At 46.8% G+C, this 11277-nt stretch overlaps 1 protein-coding gene across 1 annotated transcript in view; it reads right to left on the bottom strand.

The window, feature by feature from the left end:
* LOC122367577 overlaps positions 1-3567 on the bottom strand; it is a 14755-nt gene extending 11188 nt beyond the window's left edge. The window contains exon 1 of the mRNA XM_043340810.1: positions 3248-3567. Within this exon, the coding sequence (XP_043196745.1) occupies positions 3248-3430 (183 nt within the window). The 5' untranslated portion in view covers positions 3431-3567. The remainder of the gene's footprint in view (positions 1-3247) is intronic.
* Positions 3568-11277: the final 7710 nt, after the last annotated feature.

Genomic DNA, 11277 nt, shown 5'->3' with positions numbered 1-11277 from the left:
TAGATGACTGTAGATCATGTAAAAATGATTATTTAAGTAAAATAACGTAAAATATCGTACATTTTGAAGAGCAATCGTCGGGAAACTCATCTGGCATTGCGCCGCTTTGGTACATACCATACATATGATATTGACGTCTAGTCATGAAGACAATGCTCAATTTTAACAGCTAAAACAGAGAGTATATCCTCCTCCCCCGCACAATATTGCATTAGGTACTGATCATCAAGTTAAAATGGAAATGTGATGTTATTTTAGGCAGTCAACTTGATTGAGGTGCAGTCCTGTCTAAAAAATGCTACTTTATTATGACAGCAGGTTTTGAAATAATAAAACAAACCTGTGGCTGTCCAGTATGTTCACTTCACGTGCACACCGCACCAAACCTATCGCCAGACTTGACCCCTCTCTGCCGGGAGGCGGTGAGGGGGACACGGCCGCTCGGACAGACCCCACAGCGAGACGCGGCACCGCCGCGCGGTCCGGGACGGCCCGCCGGACCCGGGACAGACTCCCCACAGCGATGCGCTACACCCGGCAGGCCAGGCCGGCGGCGTCCCATCCGCTCTGGTCCCATCGGCCGCCGGCCAGCCGCCCCCTCCCCGTTCCCCAGCACTGCGCGTAGAACGAATCATGCGCGCCGTTTTTGTCACGACAAGTGCTACCAGATGGCCCGTTTCGTGGCTGCCATATTCAACTTGGGAAAAACGGCCTTCAAAACGGTGGGTGACGGCGACGGGCCCGTTTCGACGGGTGACGGGCCCAGTGGGAACCGGGCTTTAGAGCCCCACGCTGACCTCTGAGGACCCCATGTTGGCCTGTAATGAGTAAGGACCCACATTAGCCTCTGAGAGCCCAACTCGGTCTCTGATGGTCTCAAACTACTGGCCTTTGTAGTTTGCAGGCCCTGTACTGGTCTCTGAGCGCCCTAAACTGGCCTCTAAGTGAAAACATACATGGGTGGGCTTCTGAAGATCAGAGGGCTTACGCAGACTCCTGCACAGCCTTACGTTGGTCCTGATCGAGATCACTTTACGTCCTGATGGTCCCGCGTAGATTCACTCATATTTCGACGTCGGGACCCCATGAGCCGTTGTGGGTCCTGGGGCTGGCAGAGACTGATGAAGTCCTCAGGGCTCAGGGCCAGTCTTTTTAGCATGAGGACTAGACATTTGAGTGAGCCCCAATAGAGCCGTTGCGAAGCCCGCAGGAGTCGCGCGCGGCCTTCAGATGCCAATTTTGAAAGCCAGGAACCTTTGGTCTCCAGAGGTCGGTGGACGGTGTACGGCTCTCGCGAGATTAAGCGGTAGGTTTTGCACTTTTACATTTCCGGTTATATCTCAGAAACTAATCGATCTACGACGAAGCCATTTTACACGATCATGGCCGGCTTGTGAACCAACAAGTTGATCGCATCTTCAACACTTAAAAGCTTAAGACGACGAAGATATAGCCTGAAGTACACTAAATTTTCTAGGTGCAAACCTACCGCTAAAACCCGCGAGACCTGTACCTACTCTCTCCCGCCGCAACACATGCTATTCGTATATGGGTAAATGTCATAGTCTGAAAATCCTCTCTGGGTTTCACATGCTTGTTCAAAGCAAGAGGTAGGTATCTGTACTTTTCCGAATTGTTTTATAGTGGTAAGGTCATGAATCCTCGTGCCCGACCTTCCAGTATATGCTACACCGATCAGTCGCCATGGTGCAGTGGCCCGACCGGTGGAAACACCGTGGGACGAGAAATGGAACTGGTGATTTTGCTTAAATTGAGCTTAAAGATTCCACGCAAGAATGAGATGGTTGAAGCATAAGTATGGCCAACTGCGCGGCGCCTCGTGGACGTAAAAATCACGGTAAAAATAAGCCGAACACCCCACCCCCCCCCCCCCCCTCCGGTGACGGATAAATGTTATGTCCCGCGAGTGTGAGTTTGGCCCCCCCTTTTGCTAGCGGCTGCGACCGCCAGTGCACAGGGGGCCCTCTCAGGCACACAGGGGGCCCTCTCAGGCACACAAAGGCCCTCTGAGACGCACAAAGGGCCCTCTCAGGCCCTAGTTGTAACCTATAAATTATACATACTGAAACGTAGTTGCGTAAGTAACACTTATCAAACGATAAAACCAAATGGAAAAGCATCATCCAAGTGCAAAGTCGCAATACTTCTGTCTACTTGTGAGTTGCATGTTTTCACCCCCCCCCCCCTCTAAATATAAAATAATACTAAGTTTGATGATCTTTTCCACAATTCAGGTAGGGTAAGGGCGGGTAAGAGTACGCGGGCGATAAGAGTACGCATCAGCTGTTTCGGTTGCTTAGCAACGCGGGTTTGTCGAGTTCATGAAGTGACATGAAGCCGCCAGTGCGTGCTTGTCACCAACGGAACGTGGGCGTTGAGCGACGACGCTGTTGAGTTTAAGGCGATGAATATTATTTTCGAGCGTTATGATATTATTATGGTATGGTCCAATAATTTTGATACTTGGCAGTTGAGATAAGGCACATTTCCGTGATTGTTGTGGGAAACTTGTGAGGTTATCTGGGGAAATACTGTGCAGTGCAATGTTCTGTTTGCGAAGTTTTGCACAACGTTTCGGGGTTGTTTTGTGCGCGAATTGCATGTACGGTAAGAGGACGCACTGTTCAGGAGGGTAAGAGTACGCAGAATTATACATTAAATCGAATATACAGAAATATAAAATTATTAATCTATCGCTCAATGACGTTTGTTTTGTAGGTATATCATCAATGGAGCACTGTGATGCAGATGTGTACCCGAAATTCTTCCAAATACGAGTTATTCTCCCCTTTGATTGTGCATTTTTTTAAGAAACACACGAAATGATTATTTCCTGATTTATAGACTTGAAAGATTTATTTTATGTTTTTCTCTTTGGATACTAGAATTAACTTAACTGCCTTCTGAGTTTGAAGTTAAGCATTTGGACAGTACAAGCTGCATAGGTGTGTGTTCATATGCTTGCGTACTCCACCCGCCTGGCGTGCGTACTCTTACACACCCATGGTAAGAGTACGCAACTGCAGCGGTTCAGAAAATGTCAGTTTTAGACCACTTCCATTTACGCTGAAGGATCGTTGCCCCATGGGTTGATGGCTAATTCAATGAACTTTAATATTCCATATTTGTGATTTCTTTCTTTCAAACATTAAACAAATGAGAGCAAGAAATCCACTAAGTGCGTACTCTTATACGACTTCACCCTACTTCAGCGTGCACCACTTACCCAGCTGTACTTGATGCCGCTGTGGTCACAATCCAAGGTGACTGCGTATTTGACGTTCGGACTCAACCGACACCCGTTTAACATGCACGCACCGGTCCAGGAGGCGGAATCGGCGCCGCCCGCCAGAGCGGCCACAACTATGATCAAAATCACTGCCAGCGGGGGTCGGTCGGTGGACACCATGGTCCCGCGGTACGCCCTACGGCAGCGGCACAGCCGAACGGTCGGCCGGTCGAGCTACCAGTGCCGCTCGCCGGAGCCTCCTTGCTGCCCCGGGGCCTCCAAAAGGATGTGCTGACCCACATTGTATTGAAGATATCGGAAACATGACTATTGACCCGTATCAGCCTTTGACCGGAAACGGCGCGCTGGTGGCCGACCAGTGGAAGTGGTACGATTGAAAACAACAGTTCTTAGAATAATGCGACTGTCCGGTTTTATCAGCAGCAGCTTCTATGAATGCTGTACATGCGTGTTCTGCATCGATTTCATTAAAGAAATCTCTTAATTTCAATTTCAAACGAGTTTGCAAATAAGGGATCATCCGATCATGTTGTGCTTGAAAGCAGTATAATAGTATGCCTCATTGGTTTATGAGAAATATTTGTTCTGAGAGTAAAACCATTAACCCTCGCCCGTAAACGATGTTTTGCCACCTTCGCCCATGCAGGGGGGGGGGGTTGGTGCGACCCCCCCTGGCGTTTGAAAACGGAGCGTCGTAGAGCTTAGCGAAAAGACCAACGGATTGCTCTCAACGAGATCTCGCGATTGGTGGTATATTTTTTGGTCCTAGGTCAACATTTGACCTACTTATGACAGGTCAAAGGTCAAATTTTCAGAAAAATCTAACTTTTTCAGATTTCCGCGCCGATTACGGCAAAACGGTAAGAGATATCGACTTGAAACCTTCACTATCGTGATCCTTGATCAATATCTATCGTTTGGTGTGTATTTCGATGTCATAACTCTAAAAATGATGCGTTGGGAGCATCGGAAGTCTGCAAGGTCATTTGTGCATTGGGTCACGCCAGGTGTGTGACGTCACTGACCTGACCCTGACCCAAAATGAACTACAAGAAACAACCGGCGATGCCTGAAATGGATAGCAAATTCGAATTCAGGGCATCAAAATACCCCGAAAAGGCATACAAGTGCAAGAAGTCATTACAGGTCAACCGAGGTCACTGACCTTACCTTGACCTTTAGTGACCTTCAAAATGTCAACGGACATTGTGCCAATGTCAAATCAGCCAGTTATGATTCTAAAACAATCCATCAGTGTGTCAGGTCAGTAGGCATTTATACCAATGTGAAGCAATCTCCAATTTAGCGTAAATCTGGCCGGAGGTTGTTCCCTTTATGACGTCATAACTCCGTGACCTGACATGACCTTGACAAAAAAAATACCAAAAGTTGCGCAAAGGATGCCCCATAGGGTACTGAAAATTTGAGCAGGCTACCTGAAACGGTTCGGCGTGTAGCTAAGAAAAACCTCAGGGGGGGGGGGGGGGTTGCACCAACCCCCCCCCCTACATGGGCGAGGGTTAACTCTGGGAAATGGTTCGATATGTAGCTCAAAATAAGCCCTGGATCTTACAACCTAGTGACGTTCGTCCGCCGTGCCAAACGCAAGTACCGACTGACGTTCTAAGTAGTCAAGAGCGTGTCAAGTTCCGTATTGCATTTGCTCGACACACACGCCTAAGCTATCCTTGTAAATTGGAAGCGTTACCTCTACATACAGTCATTCAATTGAAATTAGAAAATATTTTTCCATGTGATGCAGTGCCGCATGTATTTAAAGAATCTGGAAAAAAATAAAAAAAGTTTCTTTAACACTTTGGAAAAAAAACTGGAAAGAAGCCTGAATTTCATATTGTTATAATCCTGCGTTTAATCCTCGCCCGCACATGTCATTTCCCCATCCTAGAACGCACATGGAGTTGGTTGCCACCCCCGCGCAATGTTGTTGCTGTTGGAGATAGAGCTTCGCGGTAACGACCAAAAAGATTCTTTGGGAAGAGACGAATCCAATGATACCCAGTTTTACCTTCTCAGGTCAGTTATTGACTTTCCAGGTCAGGTCAAACTAAAAAATATTGCTGTTTCGGGTCACCGTTGGATATCAAGTGCGCTGCTCATACACCGATGACGATGCCGTGTTGTGGTGCCAAGCAAGCTAGAACCTCTTTTTCACACTATCCGACTGATTTTTGCTGGCTGAGGTCATATCAGGTCAAGTTAGGTCAAGGTTAATGATATGTGTTTGTATGTCTGTGTGTGCCTGTGTGTATACTGATGTGTGCACCGATTGTTTATGTGTCCATATCACATGAGATCATGAACTGAGAAGCTTTTACCAAAATTGCAGTCAAAGAAACATCATGAAAAGTAAATTTAGCTTGCCTAAAACGCAATGTTTTTAGATGACCCAGGCTGACTTTGACCTGACACTGACAACTGTACGTCGTCGAACAGCATGTTCCATGATAGGTGGGAGGTAAGACTGGCAAAAAAGGCCGAAATCAAGGTGTCAAAAGCTCACAAGACCCATAGCCAACGCAAGATATTGGGTTTTGGTCATTTGGGTCATGATATGACCTGAAAAACAAGGTCATATCTCCAAAACCAAAAACCACAGAAACTTGAAATTTTTAGTGGACATCAAGAAAGGATAGAAGAGCAGCTATACGAAGAATTAGGCTTCTAGCTCTAAAAATGTTGAGTGCAGAGCAGAAAAACTACCTGGGGGTGGCACCCCCCCCCCCCATGTGCGGGCGAGGGTTAAGACGTTTAGTAATGTTCCCTCGCCACGCGATTTAACTCGTCGCATTATATATCTTTGAGCCTACGTTTGATCAAAACTGCACCATACTTTGGCTTTAATCGGCCGTGACTGTTTTCTGTGAGCTTGGCTCATTCCGTTGTGTGTCATCTAGGACAGAATGATTTGATTTGACAACGCGCTGCTGTGTCAACTGTCAGAGATCCGCCTTGACTGGAGCACCGCAGGCAAGAAAGTCATCGCGGCCGGACACCAGAGCACGGCCGGAACATGGCAGTCAGTTTGTGAGCCTGCGATATTGTAGACTGAATTCCTCACATGCCCCTGGTGACATTCTCTTGCTACATCTACTTCGAGCGCGTCATGAAGCTGCCATACTGTCACGAAAAACGCAACGGAAATTACCTCATCTCTTCTTATAACCACTCCGCTTTCATCGCACCCGACAACGAGGTACTGCACATGGCAGCCAGACAGAAAGCTCAATACCTCGACGGCGCTCATCGTCTCCGGGGTACCAGCACGCCGCTGTTGGCGACCCCGGCACCGTCCACTACGGGTCACCGCTCGACTGGGGACGGCGCTGATCAGGTCGGCGAGACGTGGAGAGATGACATCGACATCGACAGAGTCATCGACCGCTCCGCGGATAGTCGGGGATCCATTACAGCGTGACCCACGGATGACGCGGCGTTTCTGGGTACTGCCAGAGGCTATTTAGGGCAATAAGCGCGTGAGGAAACTATTAGCTTCCCAGGTAACGCAGTGGTGGAGTGATGTTGGAAACATCGAATGTCACCCCGCGCCAGCCTGTCTCGTCAATTTGCTCTGTCAAACGTGAACCTCCATGAGGTTCCCCGCCGGTTCGTGCTTGTCACTTCCTCGTGAGTTCATCGTGCAGCTCCTGTCGGCTAAGCTTTGTATGATTGTCATATTATCCTGATGAAAATAATTCTCAGCAAAGCGTCGATTCAACTAATGCCAATGTTCGTTATGATTCTGGTAGTGCTATCTCTGTGCAAAAATATGGTTAGAGTTTTGTTTTTATATAAGTTGGTAGAGTTTTGCTTTGAATCTTGGACCTAATTGTTTTTCTCACAGACAATGACAATACAAAAACAATATAATAAGACCATGGTCTTATTACATTGTTTTTGTATTGTCATTGTCTGTGAGAAAAACAAAATATCTGACTCTTCTTGGACCCAATTCCTTGACGCAAATGTTTAATGATTTTCGAATTTTCTGCAGCACTTGTCACTTCTCGGCCGCTTCAATTTCACTAATATCATCACCGCAATTGGGCTTACGCGGTGAATACACTCAAGCTGTTATGTTCACGCGGTATACAGACGCATCTAAGGGAAGCGGGAGCAATTTCCTGGCCACAATTCAGCCTTGCTCCGCCTCATCACTTATCACAGCAGGATAGGCTCTATGCCTTGGCGGTGCCGCTCATCTTGAGTGCATTCAGTGCCTCTCAGCGACTCGACGGACGGCGTACGACACAGTTTGTGGTGGCACGCGGCTGTGTAAGGCTGCTGAGCGCTCTGCCTCAGCCGGCTGCCATTCAGCCACTTGAGCCACTGTCCAACAATGCGCCGCGTGCGGCGGCCACTCGACGTATGCCGGTAAATGACTCGCTGCCGTGCCGGCCGGAATACATTAGTGAATGTGGCCGGAACGCGCCTGTTGGTATAATATGTCATCAGGTAGCAGGTCGCCATGTCTGTCGTGGGAATCCCGGATTAATGGGAAATGGTGCGGAAGATGAATGGCATTTTTGTTATTTAATGAATGATAATTATCATTCATTAAATTAGCACGAGGTTCGTAGCACGAGGTCCGAGCTACGGACCTCGTGCCATACCAGCACTCGGTCCTCCGCACAAAAATCTCGGTCAATAAAACGCATTTTCCCAGCCCCGTTCGGGAATAGTTACATAATCCTTTCCAGACACCTGGAAGGGATAAGTGTCCCAGGTCGTTTTGGTTCCGTCTTTTTCACCCCGCAGGTTATCAATCAGCATCATCCTGATCCCTCCTATTGCGAGCACCAGTGTGACAATGTGACATATATCGCACACAGCTCGTAATGTGCCGAATGCCTGGGATCTACCGCAATACTCCACTCCTGGGGTTTCCTGTCCTTTATTTGGCGGGACCAGATGCCCAGGGACAAGCATAAGCGCACAATGCAGTAGCTAAGCTGTCACTGAGTTTTATGGACTATACCGCAGTTTTTCGGACTCAATTCATGCCCTAGAAACGGAGTGCGGACCACAGACCGTTCCAAGGCCGTCTTGAGCAGTACATGTGACCCGATTTTGGCAAACCATGAGCAATTGCCCATGGAGAGCAGTTTGCGCTCGGCTCCATCACACAGTACACGATTAGACACGGCTCTGATTGCAATGATTGATGAATGCCGCCATCTTCGGCTGGGCTGTTGAAACAGAGGCTTATAAGGTCGATAGTCGTCTTCCTTCGTCGACGAAAGAAAATGAAAACTGTCCCTCTTGCACCTCCCGTACTTCAAAATGAATGTGATATGTGCGTATACAATGTTTGCATACCGGCATGCACTTTCCAAGCATACAGAGGCATACGCTCTCAGCGCTTGGCTCACCACAAACATCGTTCTATTTTCTAAACGACCTTTCTATCGACCTTTCGGTTAAATAGTATCCAAGTGAAGTGATACAATCGTTATTCTTGCATACGCACCACAATATACCGACAAATTGTACGCATTATATTGCGCGCACAACATTGTATGTATATATGTACCGATTTCGGAACGAAATAAACCAGCATTTTTATTTATTACATGTTATTATTCAGGGTCAATTGTGATAGTGATAGTAAAAGTGATACATATCGGTAGTGATTTATAACAGCTGTCTCAGGAACGACGACTAACTACTATCTAGTCAGTAGATTATACCATTACCATAGCCGTTAGCCACAGGATCACCAGTTGTGTTGCCTAATGTTTGCCCGAGGGCAAGGTCATACTAGGCACGCTGGCATTTCCACGAGCAGTAGCCATGCGGAGGGCCTCAGAAAGGTAGAAGCGTTTTACAGTTTCTTGGAACTCTGCACTGCGCGGTAGTGAAGGGGAGCATTTGCTACGTTAAAATTTGTCTGAACGAGCCGCAATTACGGCTGGTCTTATTTGTGAGAAGGAGCTGTTTTATAAACAATGTTATTGCATTGAAAGATGACTATGTAAGCACATGTAGCAGGAATTCACTTATTGAGCCGGACACGGTGGTCCCATTCTGCAGACTCAACTGACTTCAACTGGCTGCGGCTGCTCTCACCAAGTCCATAGGCCATCCCCATCAAGGGTTTCACATATCAAGCGCCAAAGCGACTGAACCCGGACCCTTACCACAGAGAGTCCATCGCGTTACTAACTAAATGAGCAATAGGACGGATAACATCCGGCAATGAATAGACATACGAGTAAATAAATGTACTCGTATGCCTCGCAGCCTGGATGAGTGACATTTGACGCCTTGAGTGTCACATTTAGTTTTGTCCTCTCTCTCTCTCTGTATCCCCCTCCTCTCTCTCTCTCTCTCTCTCTCTCTCTCTCTCTCTCTCTCTCTCTCTCTCTCTCTCTCTCTCTCTCTCTCTCTCTCTCTCTCTCTCTCTCTCTCTGTCTCTCTCTCCCTCCTTTGATATCTCTGTTGACGTCATTATCTCACTTTATGTCCGGCAGTGGCGGTGGTGATTGTCTTCTTCCTCTGCTGGGCCCCATTCCACGCCCAGCGGCTGCTGTTCACGTACGGCACCGTCTGGGACAACTGGACCAGTGAGACACTCCGTACCGTCAACGAGTGGATCTTCTACGTGGCCGGTGAGCTGCAGTCAACTGAGGGTGCTTTTGTGTTTGTGTTTGTTTGTGTGAGTTTGTGTTTGTGTTTGTGATTGTGCTTGTGTCTGTGGTTATGTCTGTGTTTTTGGTGGTATTTGTGATTATGTTTGTTTTTGTGATTGTGATTGTGATTGTGATTGTGATTGTGATTTTGATTGTGTCTGCGACTATGTTCGTGTCTGTGGTTGTGCCTTTGTTCGTGTCTGTGTTTGTTTCTGTGCTTGTGTCTGTGGTTGTGTTTGTGATTGTGATTGTGTCTGTGACTATGTTTGTGTCTGTAGCTACATATGTTCGTGTCTGTGGTTGTGTCTGTGTTTGTGCTTTTGTTTATATGTGTGTTTGTGTTTGTGTTTATATGTGTTTGTGTTTGTGTTTGTGTTTGTGTCTGAGCTTGTGTCTTTATGCACGCCTGTGTCTATACTTTTGTCACTATATACAGCATTTAAATGGGCCGTTGGTTGTAGGTATGCATGATTTAACAGTTGTAGCGCTAAAATTACTTGGTTATTAGGAGATTTATTGGTCAGTGAGTAGTAACAACCTAATTAAATTGTCACATTTCGTAAATAGTCTTCTTGCTACCCGTTCCTCAACATATCTGGTATGTACAGTGCGTTAGCTATGGGACACGTAAATTATCAGTGATTTATTAATGTCGATTAATACAGTCAGAACTAGTTTTATCCGTCAGTAAGTCTGGTTTACTGGTAATAATGAATGTGGCACAGGAGTAACGAAATAGAGCCCAGATCAGAGGACATCCTTGTTGTAGTGGTGAAAGAGGTGAACTCAATATAAAGCCTGTCCTGTTTTGCCGTCAACCGAATATTATTGCTATTCCTTCTGACACATGAGTTCATTTTGAAAATTGCTTTGGCTCTGGTGATCTAGCTATAATGTAATTGAACACTATTGCCAGTGTGGTGACGTGAGCTTTATTTCATTGATGCAACCAATGGAGAGCGCGGCTTTGATGTGCTCAGTAACAATCAGCTGAAGTACGAACCATGCTCTAAAGAGATCTCCATTTCAATGAAGTGGACTGGTGCTCTATAACGCCATGTTGCGTTGATCGGAAATAGTCGGTCCTTGAGCTGCATGGGAGCAAACTAGAGGTCATTATTTTCCATTGGGTTAACTGGAGACACAAGAAAAACTGTGAGATCCAGTTTTTGTTGTTGGGGTACGTAACAGCCATCATAATACGCATATCAAATGATGTATCATATTGCCAACACTACAGTGTTTACCAGCAGAGAGGTGCGCTATCAAATATTCCAGCTAGTCCACTGCTTATCCATTTGCGGTGGAGGCAGCCGTCACGAATTTAATCCCGCTCAGATTGCTTTCCGTCTGAAC

The sequence above is a fragment of the Amphibalanus amphitrite genome, unplaced genomic scaffold (genome assembly GCF_019059575.1).
Source record: "Amphibalanus amphitrite isolate SeventyFive unplaced genomic scaffold, NRLGWU_Aamphi_draft 000878F_arrow, whole genome shotgun sequence".
Classification (NCBI taxonomy): domain Eukaryota; kingdom Metazoa; phylum Arthropoda; class Thecostraca; order Balanomorpha; family Balanidae; genus Amphibalanus; species Amphibalanus amphitrite.
Note: the sequence above shows the minus strand (reverse complement) of the source record. Positions and strands in the feature narration are given on the sequence as shown.